A 21387-nucleotide genomic window follows, 5' to 3' on the forward strand; every position below is an offset into this window, starting at 1 on the left:
CAGCCTATATAAAATCAGGAGATAGGAGTGTTTATAAAACTTCAAAACAACAACAACAAGGGACCAGTAAATATCAGCTGGGTGGGTTTATAAGGCAGCTAGTAACATTTCAGCCAGGAATCCTAACTGTAACGAGCAGAGGTTTAACATTCAATCCACGAGAGGTTAATGAAGGCTGTGAACTCCGTGTAACACGACCCCTTTCAGATGCTGGAGTTCACCAGATGTAATTGGATTCGGGTGGGACGTGCCTCTCCTCGGCCCTTTTCGGGGAAGGGCTCTGCTGCCTCTGCTTGCTGCCTGGTGGCCTCAGGGCGCTCAGACTGCTGGCTCCATACCCTGGAAAAATTACCCAGTTCAAGAGAAAAGAAACCACAGAAGTGGGATCACGCTCCACGGCTAATATTTCAAGTGGAAACAGTCTCTCCTGGTTGAACAAAGGATTTTGCTCTGCCTTACACAAGCACTTGCCCCTCTGTACCCCCCGGGATGGATGAGGTGCTGCCAAGAGGACAGATGCTCTCCCAATGCCAGGGAGCCCACAGGCTCACAGGATCACAGGATGTTAGGGGTTGGAAGAGACCTTTGGAGATCTTCCAGTCCAACCCCCTGCCAGAGCAGGGCCATAGAATCCAGCACAGGTCGCACAGGAACACATCCAGACAGGGCTGGAAAGTCTCCAGAGAAGGAGACTCCACAACCTCTCTGGGCAGCCTGTTCCAGTGCTCTGTCACCCTCACAGTGAAGAAGTTCCTCCTCATGTTGAGGTGGAACCTCCTGTGCTGGAGTTTATATCCATTGCCCGTTGTCCTATCACAGGGTGCAACTGAGCAGAATCTGTTCCCTCCCTCTTGATCCCCAGCCCTCAGATATTTATAGACATTTATTAGATCCCCTCTCAGTCTTCTCTCCAGACTAGACAGCCCCAGGGCTCTCAGCCTTTCCTCCCCAGGCAGTGCTCCAGTCCCTTCATCATCCTTGTAGCCCTCCCTTGGACTCTCTCCAGTAGATCCCTGTCCCTCTTGAACTGGGAAGCCCAGAACTGGATGGAATATTCCAGGCAAGGAGTCACCAGGGCAGAGTGGAGGGGGAGAAGAACCTCCCTGGCTCTGCTGGACACACTCCTCTGAATGCACCCCAGGATCCCTTTGGCCTTCTTGGCCACAAGTGCACATTGCTGTCCCATGCAGAACTTGTTGTCCACCAGCACTCCCAGGTCCTTCTCCACAGGGCTGCTCTCCAGCAGATCACCTCCTAACGTGAACTGCTGCAGTTTATTCTTCCTTCTCAGCTGCAGAATCTGCACTTATCCTTGTTGAACCTCACTGGTTCCTCTCTGCCCAGCTCTCAGTCTGTCCATCAGCACGCCCAGGCTGTCAGTGAGCCCTGGGTTCCACGTGTGCACAGCCCATGCTGGGTGGGTGAGTTCTGCTGATCTACCAGCACCAGCTCTAAAGAGTGGTGTGAGCACCCCCCCTGGGGGGGATCTGTGCCTGCTACCTGAGCTTTGCTTTTGGTTTCTGGTTGAATGCAAAAAGTAAGAACAGCAGTGACAATAAACACATAGAAGGGGGGCAAGAGCAGTCTGAAAGAGGCTTAGCAGAGCTGCTTTGCTGTGGAAAAGGAAAATAAACAACAAAAATGGAATTCAAAGTATTATGTTGTCACTGTTTATAGTTTTGTTTACCCCATCTCATTACAGCTCATGGAAATGACTTGGAAAATCTGAGTCCTCCACTCAATTATTTTAACCACTTCTTTTTAGGAAAACATTTTTACTGAGGAGCTCTTCATTTGAAGGAGTATGAAGGAAGTCTCTCAAATGAACTAAAAATCTCCTCTCAAGATCAGGATATGTTTGGGTTTAGTTGAAAAGAGTGAACTGCAGTGCATGCAATTCAGTGCAATTCAAGCCCTCCATGGGCACTTAAAATGGAGGATATGAGCAGGCAGGGTGAGCTCACAGCCCAGAAGGCAAATCACATCCTGGGCTGCATCAAAAGATCCAGAGAGGTGATTCTGCCACTTTGCTCTGCTCTGGTGAGACCTCACCTGCAGTACTGTGTACAGCTCTGGAGCCATCAATACAGGAAGGACATGGACCTGATGGAGAGGGTCCAGAGGAGGACCATGAGAATGATCAGGGGGTTGGAGCAGCTCTGCTATGAGGACAGGCTGAGGGAGCTGGGGGTGTTCAGCCTGGAGAAGAGGAGGCTCCAGGAGGACGTAATAGCAGCCTGCCAGTACCTGAAGGGGGCTACAAGAAGGCTGGAGAGAGACTGTTTGCAAAGGCCTGCAGGGACAGGACAAGGGACAATGGCTTCAAACTAGGGAAGAGCAGATTTAGATTGGATGTTAGGAACAGGTTCTTTACTATGAGGGTGGTGGAACACTGGAACAGGTTGTCTGGGGAGGTGGCTGGGGCCCAATCCCTGGAGATATTCAAGGTGAGCCTCCAAAAGACTCTGGGCACCCTGATCTGGCTGAGGATGTCCCTGCTGACCGCAGAGGGGGTTGGACTTTGGAGGTCCCTTCCAACCCAGAATTTTGTTGAGTGGAGAAGATCTCTAAGATCATCAACTCCAACCATCAGCTTAACACCACCATGGCCATTAAACCATGTTCTGAAGTGCAATGTCAACATGTCTTTGATCACCTCCAGGAACCACTCCACCACCTCCCTGGGCAGCCTATTCCAGTTCCTGGCCACTTTTCCAATTAGGAAATCTTTCCTAATATCCAATCTAAACCTTCCCTGGTGCAACTTCAGGTCATTGCCTCTTGTCTTATCACTTGATACTAGACAAAAGAGACTGACCTCCTTACAGCCTCCTTCCAGGTACCTATAGAAAGTAGTGAGGTCTACCCTCAGAAACTTCTCCAGACTAAACAATTCCAGTACTCTCATCTGCTTCTAGTAAGTCTTGTTCTTCAGAACCTTAACCACCTTTGTTGCCCTCTCTGGACATGCTCCAGCATCAATAAGTCCTTCTCGTAATGAGGGGCTCAAAACTGAACACAGTATTTGAGGTGTGGTCTCACCAGAGCCAACACAGGTGTATAGACACAGAATCACAGAATTGTCAGGGTTGGAAGGGACCTCAAGGATCATGCAGTTCCAGCCCCCCTGCCATGGGCAGGGACACCTCACACTACAGCAGGTTGCTCACAGCCACATCCAGCCTGGCCTTAAAAACCTCCAGGGATGAGGCTTCCACCACCTCCCTGGGCAACCTGATCCAGTGTCTCACCACCCTCATGGGGAAGAATTTCTTCCTAACATCCAATCTAAATTTACCCACTTCTATTTTTTTTCCATTCTCCCCAGTCCTATCACTACCTGACTCCCTAAACAGTCCCTCCCCAGCTTTCTTGTAGCCCCCTTCAGATACTGGAAGGCCACAAGAAGGTCCCCTTGGAGCCTTCTCTTCTCCAGACTGAACAACCCCAACTCTCTCAGTCTGTCCTCATAGCAGAGCAGCTCCAGCCCTCTGATCATCCTCAGGTCCTTCTCTGGACACATTCCAGCACCTCCAGATCTTTCCTGTCACAGATGCTCCAGAACTGGACTTCCTGCTGGCCACATAATTCCTGCTACAGGCAAGGATGCTGTTGGCTTTCTTGGCCACCTGGGTACACTGCTGGCTCATTTCCAGCCAGCTGTCAATCAGCATTCCCCAGGTTCTTTTTTGCTGGGCAGCTTTCCAGTCACTCTTCCCCAGACCTGCAGCATTGAACAGGGTTATTGTGACCCAAGTTGAGGACCCAGCACTTGGCCTTGTTCAACCTCATACAACTGATGCTGACCTACTAATCCAGCCTGTCCAGATCCTTCTGCAGAGCCTTCCTACTTCTAAGCAGATGAACACTGCCACCCAATTTGGTGCCATGATGCTGCCAAGGCTCTTGAAGCACTGGAGTTGTAAGCCCCCCTGGTAGGGACTCTGGGGGTTTGTTTCTCACTTACTTTTATTGCAGTGTCTCCCATGCCAGCCTTCTTTGCACTGGCATTTGTTGGGCTCAGTGCAGGTGCCATACAGGCCACAGCCAGGTTCACAGACAGCTGTTAAGAAAATGAGCACATCAGGTGGCAGCTTTAGGCTATGCCTTTAAAAAATGTTTTTCGTAGATCTTGAACAGAAAAGCAGTAAAATGTAAACAAATCACTATTGGGTGTAAAAAGGAAAATAAAGATAGTTCTAAACAATCCCATTGGAGGGATAAGGGACTCATCCAAAGCAATTTCTCTCTCTTCTTGTTTCCTGGGACTGGAAGATACTCACTTGGTGCTTCTGCTGGCCTCTGCTTGACCTTGGCTGCATTGTTTTGGCTAAGTTCTAAGGTCTCTCTATTCTTTCCCTTGTCCCTTTGTGCACAGGGGAGTAAGGAGGAGGCAGAGAGGGAGAAGCTATTAGCAGCTTCCCTGGTCTTTGACCAAGGGGTTCCTGTGCTGTTCATTAATTACCTGTAAATATTGCAGATCCTGTATATTTTGTACATATTCATTGCATTTCATTGCAGATTGAAGCTTTGCTTGTAAATACAGCTTCCATTTGCTTCCAGCTGAGCTGATCTGGCAAATTTAATGGGGGGGGGGGGTAGGGGGGGGTTGGAATTTTCAACCCACCACAACATATGGTTGATGTCTTGAAAAGACAGAGTTGCATATTTACTTTCCCTGCTGTTCCTCACAGTGGCTTGGTCCTGGCATGGCCTGGGGCTCTCAGGCTAAATCTGTGTCACCTGAAACAGTTCACCCCTCCTTCATCTGCAAGGTCTGGCTCAGTCTTTGGCAGAGCAAAGCAGAACAAACAGCAGGGCTGAGTGTCTGCCAGAACCAGCAGGAGAAGGAGGGTAGCACCCAGCATCCCTCTCCCAAAGTGTTCCCAATAGATTTTAACACTGCAGTGCACTGACATTTTATTAGGTATTTGTCTGTTACTTTACTGCTGGTTTACAGAAACTCAAGGGTACATAACAGACTTTGGGGATGCTTTCATTAAAAAATGGCTCTGGTTTCATAATTCCCTTAAGTCTGGTGTAAACTGTATGTCTGGAAAGTAAATTAACCTGAATTAGGTGCTCCTGCTCCTGCAGGGGGGGTTGGACTGGATGATCTTTTGAGGTCTCTTCCAACCCCTAACATTCTGGGATTCTGTGAATTTGATAGCAAACAGTTAGCACTGATGTAACTTAAACAGACATTGTGCAGCCAGCTTGATGCTCCTGCAGCAAGGACTGATGGAGAGCCCACAGAATCACAGAATGTTAGGGGTTGGAAGGGTCTTTGAAAGATCTTCCCCTGCCAGACACCCCCCTGCCAGAGCAGGATCACCTAGAGCAGATCACACAGGAACACAGCCACACAGGTCTTGAATATCTCCAGAGAAGGAGACTCCACAACCCCCCTGGGCAGCCTCTCCCAGTGTTCTGTCACCCTCAGAAGGAAAAACTTATTCCTCCTGTTTCCATGGAACTTCCTATGCCTCAACTTCCACCCATGGCCCCTTGTGCTGTCATTGGGCATCACCCAGCAGAGCCTGGCTCCAGCCTCTGGGCACTCCCCCTGCACATCTTGATCACCATGAATGAGGTCACCTCTCAGGCTCCTCCTCTCCAAGCTACAGAGCCCTCAGCTCCCTCAGGCTCTCCTCCTAAGGAAGATGTTCCACTCCCTTCCTCATTTGTGTTGGCTCTTGTTGGTACTTACGCTTTGAACAGAGGTCTCCCTGGTAGCCTTTGGAGCACTTGCACTTGTTCCTGCCAGTACATTTGCCTCCATTTCGACAGGGCTGATGGCATTTACCTAGAAATTGAAAACAGGGAAGCAATGGTCTTTGTCTGAGGCATTTCCTGGAGACAAGTGTCTGAGAACCATAGAATCATAGGATCAGTCAGGGTTGGAAGGGACCACAAGGATCATCCAGTTCCAACCCCCCTGCCATGGGCAGGGACACCTCACACTACATCAGGCTGGCCAGAGCCTCATCCAGCCTGGCCTTAAACACCTCCAGGGATGAGGCCTCAACCACCTCTCTGGACAACCCATTCCAGGCTCTCACCACTCTCATGGGGAAGAACTTCCTCCTCATGTCCAGTCTGAATCTCCCCACTTCCAGCTTTATTCCATTCCCCCCAGTCCTGTCACTACCTGATAGCCTAAAAAGTCCCTCCCCAGCTTTCTTGTAGTCCCCTTCAGATACAGGAAGGAACTTTTTTTTAATTTTATTTTCTTCCACTCCTTGTAGAGCTTCCTTTGAAGCAATAGCATGTCCAGGAGCTCCTTGCTCATCCAGGCAGACTTTCTAGCATTCTTCCCTGCTTTCCTCTTTGTTGGTATACATTGCTCCTGGACACAGAGGAGGTGGTCCTTGAATACTGACCAGCTGTCCTGGGCCCCTCTTCCCTCTAGGGCTTTGTCCCACGACACTTTGGTCAGCAGATCCCTGAAGCCATCAAAGTCTGCATGCCTAAAGTCTAGGGTCATAAGCTTAGAATACATCCTCCTGGTTGCCCTGAGGATCTTAAATTCAAGCCTGCCTTGTGCCTGAAAAATTCCCTGGATGCTGGTGTAAGAGTGTGCACTACAGATCCATTGACAAGACTCTGCTGCAGGTCTGTATTTCCCATTTCTATGAATTCTTCTGCTTTGAAGACATGACATTAATTTGGCACAGCCAAAGCCTGTGTGGCCATGCAGCTTTTGCCCAGATTTGTGCCAGTCAGACTCTGAAGATTTCCTCATGCAACCAGTCAGTGCTGCCTCTTGCTCTCCTCCTCACCCTTTGGTAGGGAGGCAGCACTTGCCAGGCTTTGTGTTTGCAAAGAGTGATTCAAACCCAGTCCACACAGATTTTGTCCAGATTTGTGCCACTCAGACTCTGAAGATTTCCTCATGCAACCAGTCAGTGTTGCCTCCTGCTCTCCTCCTCACCCTTTGGTAGGGAGGCAGCACTTGCCAGACTTTGTGCTTGCAAAGAGAGTGATTCAAACCCAGGGGGCACAAACAGAAGAAAATCTGGTGGCATCCTAGAGACGTTTGAAGCAATAGGATGCTGAGGAACTGATAGATATGGTCACTTCTTGCAGGCAATAAAAGGATTCTCTGGGCCTGGCAGCTTGTAACTAAAAGCAGTGGAGCACCATGATGCTGTGGATGGTGCCCTGAGGGCTGTTCCACACCACAGCACAGAAACTAAAGGCACATTTAAAAAGGAAACATCTTTGGTAACAGTAATTAGAACTGACAGACATCTTTCAAGGTTTTTGGTTCAGAGATTGCTTTCCCTCACATTCACACTTTGCCAAAGAAAGAGGCTGGGTCTGACAGCAGTGCTGCTGTAGGCAAGTTTGTTTGGTCCTGACTGGGATGGAGGAGGGACACATCAGTGGAGGACACCCACACTCGAGTATTTGCTTGGCCTGGCTCATACCAAGGGCCTTCTTTAAACTTAATGTATCACAGTATCACAGTACATTAGAGGTTGAAAGGGACCTCCAGAGATCATCAGGTCCAACCCCCCTGCCAGAGCAGCATCACTTAGGGTAGTCTGCACAGGAATGCATCCAGGTGGGGTTGGAAAGTCTCCAGAGAAGGAGATTCCACAACCCCACTGGGCAGCCTGTTCCAAGGCTCTGTCACCCCACTGTTTCTCCTCATGTTGAGCTGAAACCTTCTCTGCTCAAGTTTATATCCATTATTTCTTGTCTGTGAACCACCCAAAAGAGCCTGGCCCCCTCCACTTGACCCCCACCCCTCAGCTATTGAGAGACATTGATCAGATCCCCTCTCAGCCTTCTCTTCTCCACACTAAACAGCCCCAGGGCTCTCAGGCTCTCTTCACGGGGGAGATGCTCAAGTCCCCTAAGCATCCTCCTGGCTCTCTGTTGGACTCTCTCCAGCAGGTCTCTGTCTCTCTTGACCTGGGGAGCCCAATACAAAGTCTTTCGTCACCAACTCTAAATCCCTTGTCAGAAATTGTCTGCATTATTGAACTAATTAAATCTTCACTTGGCTCTAGGAAGGGCAAGCATAGCACCCATAAGCTGGGTCACCACCAGGCTGAGGGAGGCTCACTGCCCTGTCCCTGGACATTCTCAAGCTACCAGCAACTGCATCCTCATTTCATTGCCTCCTTGGTGGCCACATGTATGAATGCAGCATTTCTCACTATTGTCCAAACCCTTTCCTCATCTTTTCTAATCATAGAATCAGTCAGGGTTGGAAGGGACCACAAGGATCATCTAGTTCCAACCCCCCTGCCATGGGCAGGGACACCTCACACTACATCAGGCTGGCTAGAGCCAGCCTCCTAGATTATTCAGAACACCTTCTAGATTATTCATCTTCTAGATTATTCAGAACAGAAAGAGGAAAAAACCCCAGCCCTTCCTAGATCACAAGCTCACAGGATGTTAGGGGTTGGAAGGGACCTTTGGAGATCATCAAGTCCAAGCCCCCTGCCAGAGCAGGGCCATAGAATCCAGCACAGGTCACACAGGAACACATCCAGATGGGGATGGAAAGGCTCCAGAGAAGGAGACTCCACAACCTCTCTGGGCAGCCTGTTCCAGTGCTCTGGCACCCTTACAGTGAAGAAGTTCCTCCTCTTGTTGAGGTGGAACCTCCTGTGCTGTAGTTTCTATCCATTGCCCCTTGTCCTATCACAGGATGAAACTGAGCAGAGCCTGTCCCCTCCCTCTTGACACCCAGCCCTCAGATATTTATAAACATTGATTAAATCCACTCTCAGTCTTCTCCTCTCCACACTAACCAGCCCCAGGTCTCTCAGCCTCTCCTCATCAGGCAGGGCTCCAGTCCCTTCAGCATCCTTGTAGCCCTCCCTTGGACTCTCTCCAGCAGATCCCTGTCCCTCCTGAACTGGGGAGCCCAAAGCTGGATGCAGTATTCCAGGTGTGGCCTCACCAGGGCAGGGTAGAGGGCAAGGAGAACCTCCCTCAATCTGCTGGCCACACTCCTCTGAATGCACCCCAGGATCTCATTAGCCTTCTTGGCCAGAAGGGCAAGATTCAGCACTAACATTTACCTGAATCTGTGAGCTAACCAAAATTGGAACCTGGAGCAGCAAACTGCTTCTTTTCCCTTTTTTGTTATTTCCCAAAATAAAGGATGCTAATTGAGACCTGCACATGATAATTTAAGCATTAACACTTGCTTGCTGTGAGGAAAACCTCAGCAAATGAATGCACTCAGCTCCTGGTCACAAACTGCCCCCTTGGGAGCTCACTATCCCTAGCCAATGCCTGCCTGCTGTGATGCATGTGTGTATTGTCAAGATAAACAGAAACCTTTGATTTTAAGATGCATAATTGTTTTAAGAACACTGAAACAAACCTTCACAACCAGCCAACAGAATAAAGGGTGCTGAAGAGACCTCTCTGCTCTGCCCTGCTGAGACCACAGCTGCAATACTGTGTCCAGTTTGGGGCTCCCCAGGTCAAGAGAGACAGAGACCTGCTGGAGAGAGTCCAACAGAGAGCCAGGAGGATGCTTAGGGGACTTGAGCATCTCCCCTGTGAAGAGAGACTGAGAGCCCTGGGGCTGTTTAGTGTGGAGAAGAGAAGGCTGAGAGGGGATCTGATCAATGTCTATCAATAGCTGAGGGGTGGGGGTCAAGTGGAGGGGGCCAGGCTCTTTTGAGTGGTGCACAGTGATAAGACAAGAAACAATGGAGACAAACTTGAACAGAGAAGATTTCAGCTCAACATGAGGAGAAACTTCTTTCCAGTGAGGGTGACAGAGCCCTGGAACAGGCTTCCCAGGGGGGTTGTGGAGTCTCCTTCTCTGGAGACTTTCCAACCCCACCTGGATGCATTCCTGTGCAGACTCCCCTAAGTGATGCTGCTCTGGCAGGGGGCTTGGACCTGATGATCTCTTGAGCTCCCTTCCAACCTCTGATACACTGTGAGACTGTGAATTTCTGCAAAAAGCACAATTTCCCCTCAGGAGCCTCTTAGATAGGGAAACCTTTAGGTATTCTCATTTGGAAGCATTTGGATTTGAAGCAATTAAGGACCAGAAGGAGCAATGCTGAGGAAATGCAGGAATTTTCCCTAGCTCTTAAAGTAAATCTGGAGAACACGGATCAAGGGGTGTGACACCGACTTCCACAGAGCTGCATTAGGCAAACCTTTGGCTCAGCTCAGCACAGCTCAATGAACTTTGGGCTGAGATATTCTCACAGGATGGAGTAAAGAGTAATAACTGTCTCTGAGAAATAAGGGGGGAAGGGGAATAAAAAGCAGCAAAAAAACAGCTGGTGACAAAAGCAGGGGAGGAATCCAAAACAAAACAAAACTCTCTGCCCTCACAAACTGAAACACTAATTACAGACAATGCAGAGAAGTATAGCTAGGGGGGAAAAAAAAATCTGGAAGGCTGTGAATGCTTTTTAGTGTTGTAGACTGGGGTCCAGTCCATTTCCCAGAAGTCTTACAAAGTGATTCAACTCTTCGACAAACACTCCAAGTCCTTTCAAAAATATTTTTAAAACCCCACCAAAAACCAAACAAGAAGAACTTAGCAGTTCTCAGAAGATGGATTTCTGCCTGTTGAAAGGTTTTTTCTCCCCTTGTTATTTCAAGACCCCCCCTTGGCTGAATGTAGCTTGGCCCTGGATCTAAGAAAAAAGCCTGAGTTGCATTTCTCTTCTGGTGTTTCTAAGCCTTGTCCAGCATTTCTTGAAGTCTTCCACTGCTGTTCTGGCAGTGAAGCAGCAGCCAGAAGTGGTTGCAGCCATCAATCATGGTCTACCAACTGCCATCCCAGCTTTCCTTGGGATAGCAAGTGCATAGCTTTCCTTGCTCTCATCAACATGATTCCAGTCAGCTCTTAGCATACTGTGATCTTAGTTGTTTGTTTTTTTCTATCTAGTTTCCTGCCTGTATTTTAGTGAATTGGATTTGAGTTGCCTTTGCAAGAAGCCAAAGTCAGCTGCCCCCATCCCAAACAGTTTGAGCCCTTGGGACAGACCAGTTAAATGTATTACCCTTAATTATACATCTTGTAACACCAGTTGTAGGAATTCTCCTCCAAAACTCACTAGCATAAAACAACTTTGTACCAAATCTTATAGAATCATAGAATAGATTCATAGAATGGTCTGGGTTGGAAGGGACCTCCAAAGGTCATCCAGTCCAACTCCCACTGCAGTCAGCAGGGATATCCTCAACTAGATCAGGTTGCCCAGAGCCCTGTCGAGCCTCAGCTTGAATATCCCCAGGGATGGGACCCCAACCACCTCCCTAGGAAACCTGTTCTCATCATCTGAGAAGTATTAGCAAAGCTGACTTTGAGGTTGAAGAAAGAAATGGGGTTCTGTCCAAGTGTCAGATTTGACCTTGACATGAGAAGAGGTAAATTCACTGGAAATCCACTGTGCTGTTCCTTGCTGATATCTGATGTGAAATTACATCAAAACATCTTCATCAATTTAACAACAATAAAGCTTTGGCACTCTCATTTGGCTCCAGTTTCGAAGTGGTAAAGAGGAGTTGCAAAACACTTTTTAATGCACAGAGATTTGGTGAAACGTTTCACAGGATCACAGGATCACAGAAAAACAGGATCAGAGGATCACAGGATCACAGAATGTTAGGGGATGGAAGTGACCTCAAAAGCTCATCCAGTTCAACCCCCCTGCCAGAGCAGATCACACAGGATCACAGGCAGGTCTTGAATATCTCCAGAGAGGGAGACTCCACAACCCCCCTGGGCAGCCTGTTCCAGTGTTCTGCCACCCTCACAGGGAAAAAAACTTTTACATATATCCACTATTTACCTACACATGAGTACTGAGCAAAATGTAGGTCTTAGAGTAGCTGTGTTATTACTTTGCACAATAATTCCTTTATTGTCCTGGACTGGCTGACAGCAGGTCAGAGTTAATTTCCACATGTTTGCAAAGTATTTGATGATAGAAATTTCATAACTGTGAGAAGAGCCTGTCTCTACTCATGCACATTAAGACATCAGTTTTTAAGTATCCCAAGTCAAAAGATGCTCTTTGTGCTCCTGTGAAGGTGCTGGGGAACACTGGTGAGATTATTTTATTGGGGGTTGGACTAGATGATCTCTCATGGTCCCTTCCAGCTCCTGACATTCTGTGATTTACAGCAGGGGAAGCTCTTCACACAGCATCCTTTTAGAACGTTTAAGCCAAGAAAGAACCACCCAAGTGTATGTTCTCAAAAGCAGAGTGCTGATACCCTATTATAAAGTGTGAGAAACTATGGAATTAATCCAGTTTAACAGAGCTGGGAGAAAACCTCTCCTTTAGAGAGATCAAACACTTGACAGCTAACCTCCCAGGTCTGCTTCAGCCCAGCCATATCTCCACCTCCCCAGCTTTACACAGTGCACTTAGACCAACCATGAGCTAAAATATTTTGAACTGCTTTGAAGCTAAACTTCTGAAAAGAGCAAGTCTTTTGATGTTTGTGACATGGATTTTCCAGTTGCCATGTGAACACAACTTAATAGGTTACATGAAAGCTCTCCACTCTTATGGTTCAGTCCTCCCTTCACTCCAAACCTTTCGTTCCCAACTTACATCAGCCCTTTCAGAGATGTGTTCTCAGACCCAGTCTTCTGTGCCCAAGTGTGACTGCCATGGGGTTTGAAAACAGCTGTTGCACATGGGCTTGGCACAGCAGCACATCTGGCAGCCACTCACTACTGCTTGCAGACATGCAGCTTGAGGGTTCTTACCATGCCCAGTTATGAGTAAATCGTAGAATCACAGAATTGTTAGGGTTGGAAGGGACCTCAAGGATCATCCAGTTCCAACCCCCCTGCCATGGGCAGGGACATCTCACACTACATCAGGTTGCTCAGAGTCACATCCAGCCTGGCCTTAAAAAAACCCAGGGATGAGGCTTCCACCACCTCCCTGGGCAACCTGTTCCAGTGTCTCTCCACCCTCATAGTGAAGAACTTTTTCCTAACATCCAATCTTGAATCTACCCAGTTCTAGTTTTGCTCCATTCCCCCTAGTCCTATCACTCCCTGACACCCTAAAAAGTCCCTCCCCAGCTCTCTTGTAGGCCCCCTTCAGATACTGGAAGGCCACCTGCTTGGAGCCTTGTCCTCTCCAGACTGAAGAGCCCAACTCTCTCAGCCTGTCTCCAAGACAGAGTGTGAGAGGGTGTAGCAAGGAGTCAGCCTTATTAGTAGGAAATCATTTGGAGGCATGTGGCCTCTGACTCACTGAGGACCCCAATGTGCCTGCTCACCCTCACTGTGACACCAGCAGAGGCAAGTTGCATGTCAGACATTCAGACATTGATGTTAGAAGAAGCTGATGGAAGTGAACATAAGCATATGGAGCTGCTACTCACTAATTTCACATTGATCTCCTTCATAGCCTGAAGGACAAATGCATTTTCCCAGGTAGAAACACGTTCCTCCATTGAAGCAGGTTGTGGTACAGTTGGCTGAAACAAATAGTACATGAATGAATGAAGTCACACTCTGACTTGACCTTAATGTTTTCTGCTGCTCCTTGTAAATAAACAATGAATATGTTTTAAACCATTGCCTTGGTATCTTTCCATTTGGTTTACAAAGGAAGGCTGAAATGTGTCACTCTGGAGAGCAGCCAGGCAGAAAGGGACCTGGGGGTGCTGGTTGACAGTAGCTGAACATGAGCCAGCAGTGTGCCCAGGTGGCCAAGAGAGCCAATGGCATCCTGGCATGCATCAGGAATACTGTGGCCAGCAGGAGCAGGGAAGTCATTCTGCCCTGTGCTCAGCACTGGTTAGACCACAAGTTGAGTATTGTGTGGGCCCCTCAGTTCAGGAAAGATGTTGACTTGCTCAAACATGTCCAGAGAAGGGCAACAAAGCTGGGGAGGGGTCTGGAGCACAGCCCTGTGAGGAGAGGCTGAGGGAGCTGGGGGTGTTTAGCCTGGAGAAGAGGAGGCTCAGGGGAGACCTCATTGCTGTCTACAACTACCTGAAGGGAGGTTGTAGCCAGGTGGGGGTTGGGCTCTTCTCCCAGGCAAACAGCGATAGAATGAGAGGACACAGTCTCAAGCTGTGCAGGGAGAGGTTTAGGCTGGATGTGAGGTAGAAATTCTTCACAGAAGGAGATATTTGCCATTGGAATGTGCTGCCCAGGGAGGTGGTGAAGTCACCATCCCTGGAAGTGTTTAAAATAAGCCTGGCTGAGGCACTTAGTGCCATGGTTTAGTTGATGAGATGGTGTTGGGTGATAGGTTGGACTTGATCATCTCAAAGGTTTTTTCCAACCTGGTTAATGCTGTGATTCTGTGTTTGTTCCTGCATAATGTTTTACCGGGGCACAAACACACATGAGTCAACACAGACAGAGACAAGTGAACAACACTGCAATGAGCTCCCCAAGGGCAGACTGTGTCACGTCTTTATCACTCCTCTTATGAAAAGATCATTGACAGATCAAATCACTATTGCTGTTGAAACTGCCAGTGTCTCATAAAAGAAGCACACCCTAGGATTGGAAGTTACTTCTACAAGAGAATACTTCACTGCAGTTCTTAATTAAGACCTTGACTAGGAAGAAATCTTTATAGGTTTTTGTTGCATAGTGACATAGATGCACATCATAGAAAACAGAATCACAGGTTGGTCTGGCTTGGAAGGGACCTCTGAAGGTCATCCAGCCCAACCGCCTCTGCAGTCAGCAGGGACATCCTCAACTAGATCAGGGTGTCCAGAGCCCTGTCGAGCCTCACCTTGAATATCTGCAGGGATGGGACCCCAACCACCTCCCCATGCAACCTGTTCCAGTGTTCCACTACCCTCATAGTAAAGAACTTGTTCCTAACATCCAAGCTACATCTGGACCTCTGAAGATCTTTGAGTCCAACCCCCCTGCCAGAGCAGGACCATAGAATCTAACACAGGTCACACAGGAACACATCCAGATGGGGTGGAAAGTCTCCACAACCTCTCTGGGGAGCCTGTTCCAGTGCTCTGTCACCCTTACAGTGAAGAAATTCCTCCTCATGTTGAGGTGGAACCTCCTGTGCTGGAGTTTTTATCCATTGCCCCTTGCCCTATCACAAGGTGCCACTGAGCAGAGCCTGTCCCCTCCCTCTTGATCCCCAGCCCTCAGATGTTGATAGACATTGATCAGATCCCCTCTCAGTCTTCTCCTCTCCACACTAACCAGCCCCAGGGCTCTCAGCCTTTCCTCATCAGGCAGTGCTCCAGTCCCTTCAGCATCCTTGTAGCCCTCCACTGGACTCTCTCCAGTAGATCTGGGAGAGCCCAGAACTGGATGCAATATTCCAGGTGTGGCCTCACAAGGACAGAGTAGATGGGGAGGAGAACCTCCCTTGATTTGCTGGACACACTCCTCTTAATGCACCCCAGAATACCATAGGGAAACTAACAGAGATGAATAAGGAGAGACTGCTGGATAAGGAGCCTGGGGGCTTTTAGCCAGCAGTTACCTTTGTCACAGTTGATGCCATAGAACCCTGGAGGGCAGATGCAGAGGCCAGGGGTAATGCAGAGTCCACCATTCATGCAGCGAGGAGCACACAATGCTGAGGAGCAGGAATAACAGACAAAAAAAAATTGCTAAAATTGCTGGTGTGATAACAACTGGCTGCTTAAATTCATGGCACAAGGACTCCTTAAGCTACTTTTCCTTCTGCTGGATGTAATATCACCTTTGCAAAGCATCTCTGTTAAGTGGATTCAATCAATTACATCTCTGGTTTGTATCTCACAATTTGTTTACAGCGTGGCTAAAGCAGTGAAGACTAAGTTCACATCTGGTTCCATACCACAGAATGGGGTTGGAAGGGACCTCCAGGGATCATTTTAGTTCAATCCTTCTGCAAAAGCAGGTTCATCTAGATCAGGTTACACAGGAACACATCCAGGTGGGTTTTGAAAGCCTCCAGACACAGAGACTCCACAACCTCTCTGGGCAGTTTGTCCCAGTGCTCCATTACCCTCAAAGTAATTTTCCTTATGCTTAGGTGGAACTTCCTGTGTTCTGGTTTATGCCCATTGCCCCTTGACCTGTCACCTACTGGGCACCACTGAAAAGAGCCCAGCCCCATCCTCTTGACACTTGCCCTCTAGATATTTCTAAGCATTGATAAGATCCCTTCTCAGACTTCTCCAGGCTAAACAGTGCAGATCTTTCAGTCTCTCCTACTAAGAGAGATGCTCCAGTCCCCAAATTGTCTTTATAACCCTCCACTGGACTCTCTCCAGTAGTCCCTTGTCTCTCTTGAACTGCAGAGCCCAGAACTGGACACAATACTCCAGATGTGGCCTCACAAGAGTAGGGGGGGCGGGGCAGGACCTCCTTCAACCTCCTGGTCACAGTCTCATTCATGCAAATATGCAAGCAGAAATTGCTTCTTGTACAGGTTCATTTCAAGCAGAGGAGGCCAAAGTGCCCACCTACAACTCTCTGGACTTTTGAATTCCCCCCAGGGTAGTCTCCTCTGTAACTGGACTGTAGCTGGTGCCTCAGCTCTGCAGGCAGGACTGTCTCTTTAGGGGCTGCACTTAGAAGTGTCAGCAATTCAGTGGGGTTCCTAGGCAAGCTTTACAAGGAACCCTCCCTTCTCCCTCTGCACACCTGAGCGTGAGCTACCTGCTTTAGGCATAGGGAGCCTGCTGTGTGGCTAAGTTTGGTAGTCAAACTGCCCTGCATGTTCCCCATGAACCTTCTCCAGAGCTCCTGCATGAGGTCAGGCAGGGGCACCAGACCATACATCTTGTGAAACTGTCAGTGCTGTTCCGCATGCATCTTTGTCCACTGCTGACTGGCAAACCCTCCTGGGCATGGCCATGGGGTGAGCAGTGGTCACAGGCTCCTCCCAGCAGGGATTTGGAGGGGTTGTTTGTGAAGGATAAGAGAGTTTCTTAAACATGTAAACTGTGCCATGCCAGCTGGTCTCCAGGCCAGAGAACAGTCCCTAATCTCTTGTACTTAATATTTTGGATGTAAGCCAGAGTGTCTGGGTATGAAAGCATTGAAACAGGATGCCCATGGCATGGTTTGCTCCATCTCAAGCCACCCCAGCAGAGCCACTGGGGGACAAGGAAGGAAAACATAGGAAGAAGAGCAAGTTTCCTCACCAAGTCACCAAGATTTTCTGGTCCTTCACTTCTGGAAATGTTGCTTGGGGCTATTAGTCACTAAGGGAAAGGAAAAAGAGACTCTTTCCTTCATTTTCCTATCTTCATTGTCAGTCTGCCTCCAAATTAGATCTTATCTCCAGATAAACACATGCAGAACAACTAAGTCCTGTGCTTTGCTTCCCAGCTAGTCCTCATTATCAGAATTCAACTGAGTCTTTTTGCCAGATGACTCCCCTGTGAACAAGGATCACTGAACTATTGTGCCAGGTTTTGCTACAAGCAGTCTCCTAGAGATAAAACCTTTTTCTTACAAGCAGTTGATGCTTCCATCAGACTGTGGATGACAACGGCAATTCTCTTACGTGCGTGAACTCAAACCATATCAACTCCACGTCTCGTTTTTAGCAGCTGTAGCTACAGTTTTGTTGAGTTTCTGGTAAAGAAGGCAGTGGAGAAGATGGTTTTACAATTACCTTTCTCACAGTGTGGTCCATAAAATCCATCTGGGCATTCACAGATCCGTCTCTCGTTGCAAAACCCTCCGTTCCTGCAGCCTCCTGGACACTCCGCTTCGCAAAATACAACAACAACCTTAAGTGAATATTACACACCTCAGCTGCCAGCCAACTCGTGGTTGGATCAATCCATTCCTTGGACACAACAGTAGAAATATTTCCTGTTAGACAGGCAAATCCTGACTGTGTCAGGTGTGATGGTTTTAAGACTGTCTTTTTAATTTTCCTTCACCAAGTTCGAGCAGGGAGAGTGCAAGAATGTAAATAAATCACTCTTGGGTGTAAGAAAGCCAAATAATGATTGTTCTAAACACTTCCATTGGGGAGAGGGAAATGTTTAAGAATCTCTACTCAAAACAAGGTTGGGGAGTTGGGCAGTCTCAGCTTGCTGGGCTTCTGTCTGCCTGCTGCTTGTCTCTCCTGGCTGAAGATAACACAGTGACCTTGACAAGCTAAGGCTAACAGCCTCTCTGCTTCTTGACTCTCTGCCTTCTGCCAGGGAGGCCTGGGGGGAGTCCTTCTGGCTGGGGGGGGAGGCCCCTTGGGGAAGAAGCACAGCCCCTCGAGGGGAGGGGGAAGCCAGGGGGCTTGGTTGTGTTTGGTTGTTGATTGCACACATTTGTAAGTGTTGTGACTAGTGTCTATTTGTACATACTCATTGCATTTCATCATAGACTGTAGTTTTGTTTGTAAATACAGCTTTCATTTGCTTCCAGACTGAGCTAGCCTGGTCATTGTCAGTGTGGGAGGGGGATTTCAGCTCTCACACTGTTACATCAGGTTACACCCATCCCTGGAGGGGCTGAAGAGAACACAGCCCCAGATGGACAAAGAAACCTGCCCCAGGTGGGCAGAGGGACTTGGTTTCCCCCTCCCAGGGGGAGGGGTCCCCAGGTCAAGGTCTATTCATTCCCCCTTCCTGTCCAGCAAGCCTATTTAGTTGTAATGTGGTGGGTTGAAAATTCCCCCCAACATTAAATTGCCAGCCTAGCCCAGCTGGAAGCAAATGGAAGCTGCATTTACAAGCAAAACTACAATCTACAATGAAATGCAATGAATAGGTACAAAATATACAGGATTTACAATATTTACAGGTATTTACAATTAATAAACAGCACAAGAACCCCCCTGGCCAAAAACCAGGGGAGCTGCTAATAGCTTTCCCCTTCCCTGCTCCCCTCCTTACCCCTCTGTACACAAAGGGACAAGAGAAAGAGCAGAGAATTGTTTTGTTAGGATACTCAGCCACGACAAAGAACACGGCCAAGGCCAGCAAAGCCAAGCAGAAGCAAGTTAGTGACTCCCAGAGCAAGGAAGGCAGAGAGAATAAAAGATAGTTTACCCAAGTTTTATGTGTATTATAACAGAATCACAGAATCAACCAGGTAGGAAAAGACCTCAGAGATCATCAAGTCCAACCTATTACCTAACACCTCCTGACAACTAAACCATGGCTCCAAGTGCCACATCCAATCTTTTTTTGAGCACTCCAGGGATGGTGACTCCACCACCTCCCTGGGCAGCACATTCCAATGGCCAACTACTCTTTCTGTGAAGAACTTCCTCCTCACCTCCAGCCTAAACTTCCCCTGGCACAGCTTGAGACTGTGTCCTCTTGTTCTGCTGCTGGTTGCCTGGGAGAAGAGACCAACCCCCACCTGGCTACAACCTCCCTTCAGGTACCCAATGGGAATGTTTAGAATTCATCATTAGCTTCCTTTTTACACCCAATAGCAATTTATTTACATTCTACTACTTTCTGTTTAAGATCTGTGGAAAATTTTCTAGGCAAAGCCTGAAGGTACCACAATGGGAGCCATCTTCTTGCCTTGATCTCTTGTTCCTGCCTCACCTGCCTGAAGACACCTCTGCCACCTCTGCTTCTGCAGTTACCACGTGGCAAGGCTTCCATGCTGCACCCACTTTTCTAAGGACTACATCCAAAGAGAATCCACGTTTACACCAAGGGAATCCAATGCCAGCTGGGCCTGGTTTTGTATATTTTTTGATTGATCCTTTTCCTTACACCTTTGTAACCTTCTCTGTTACTCAAATGCTATATATATTTTGTTAAACTTACCTTTTCTTACTTCCAAATTGATTCCAGACCGTTTATTTTGTGATTTTTACCTCTCCTTTCTCCTGCCTAATTTGCTTTAACCCTACCCAGGAAAAAAGGGAGAGGGGAGGCAATCTACATCTTTTCCATTTGGGCTTTTGGACTCCAGGAAAAGCTTAAACTATAACACTGACAGAGAGGGAAATTCAGCTAAGACCTCCTCAAGTGAAATTAGAATAATCTAGTCCAACTGCAGAGACATTCTCCACTAGATCAGGTTGCTCAGAGCCTTGTTGATCCCAGACTCCAGGGATGTAGCCCCCCAATTCCTCCCTGGGCAACTTGTTCCAATGTTCCATCACCTGCATGGTAAAGAACTTGTTCCTAAACATATTCTAGTTTGGTTTGCCTGAGCACTCATGCACAAAAGCAGCAGAGCATTGGATTCACCTTTGCACCAGAAGGGCATCATCCTTAGCTAAGAGAGATCATAGAATCATAGAATTGTTAGAGTTGGAAGGGACCTCAAGGATCATCCAGTTCCAACCTCCCTGCCATGGGCAGGGACACCTCACACTACAGCAGGTTGCTCACAGCCACATCCAGCCTGGCTGCAAAAACCTTCAGGGATGAGGTTTCCACCACCTCCCTGGCCAAACCTGTTCCAGTGTCTCACCACCCTCATTGGGAAGAACTTCTTCCTAACATCCAATCTGAATCTACCCATTTCTACGTTTTTTTCCATTCCCCCTAGTCCTATTCCTACCTGACATCCTATAAAGTCCCTCCCCAGCTTTATTGTAGGGCCCCTTCAGATACTGGAAGGCCACAAGAAGGTCTCCTCAGAGCCTTCTCTTCTCCAGACTGAACAACCCCAAGTCTCTCAGTCTGTCCTCACAGGAGAGGTGTTCCACCCCTTTGATCATCCTCGTGGCCCTAAATTTGTTGCTTTCTTGTTAGTTAACAAATAGAGGTTTCAGCACATGCTCAGAAAAATGCACAATGTGCTTGCTGACAAACTGAATTTTCATTACTCTGCTGTTCTTTCCATGCATGAGCAATCATAGAACCATAGAATGGTCCAGGCCAGAAGGCATCTCCAAAGGTCAGCTAGTCTGACCTCCCCACATTCAGCAGGGACATCCCCAACTAGATCAATGTGGATGTTCTGCTCAATCCAGCAGCTTCTCCCCTGCATGGAAATGAGCAGGCAGCTCAGTGCAGGACTTGCACTGCTGGTTAGCCCTGCCCTCAGTATGCAGGACCAGTTTCAATGTCTGCCCCCTCAAGCAGACTGCACTGCAACCTGCATTTCATTAATTACTACAGCTGCTACTGCTGAGGTAAGAAAGTGATGAGATCTGTATTCAAATGAAAGAGTCAGCTTCAAGGCTAAATGAAAGGGGAGGGGAAAAAAAAGGCCGGAAAGGAAGATGAAAGCATTCCTGCACAATAGTCATGTATCTTCATCCAACTCTTATCTGTATCTCAGCTGTTGATAAAGGACTGGTAAAGGCATTTGGCAACACTGTCTGGACTATACCAAAGATCAGAAATGCCTCTAGGTACCAGCACCATCCCCAAAACACCCAAGTCCATCAAACATGAGGTCAGCTAAATTGAATCCTGTGGAAACCCTGCTAAAGATAAGCCCAAGATATGGGCTAAATGTAGACGTGTTGGCAGCATGGTTTGGGT

At 48.0% G+C, this 21387-nt stretch overlaps 1 protein-coding gene across 1 annotated transcript in view; it reads right to left on the reverse strand.

The window, feature by feature from the left end:
* Nucleotides 1–217: 217 nt before the first annotated feature.
* Nucleotides 218–21387, reverse strand: part of WIF1 (WNT inhibitory factor 1) — a 61962-nt gene continuing 40792 nt past the window's right edge. Inside the window, exons 5-10 of the mRNA XM_054399850.1 lie at nt 17589–17684; nt 15459–15554; nt 13360–13455; nt 5711–5806; nt 3968–4063; nt 218–339 (exon numbers count right to left, since the gene is read on the reverse strand). Of these exons, the coding sequence (XP_054255825.1) occupies nt 218–339; nt 3968–4063; nt 5711–5806; nt 13360–13455; nt 15459–15554; nt 17589–17684 (602 nt within the window). The remainder of the gene's footprint in view (nt 340–3967; nt 4064–5710; nt 5807–13359; nt 13456–15458; nt 15555–17588; nt 17685–21387) is intronic.

Source organism: Indicator indicator, chromosome 3 (genome assembly GCF_027791375.1).
Source record: "Indicator indicator isolate 239-I01 chromosome 3, UM_Iind_1.1, whole genome shotgun sequence".
NCBI classification, from domain to species: Eukaryota; Metazoa; Chordata; class Aves; order Piciformes; family Indicatoridae; genus Indicator; species Indicator indicator.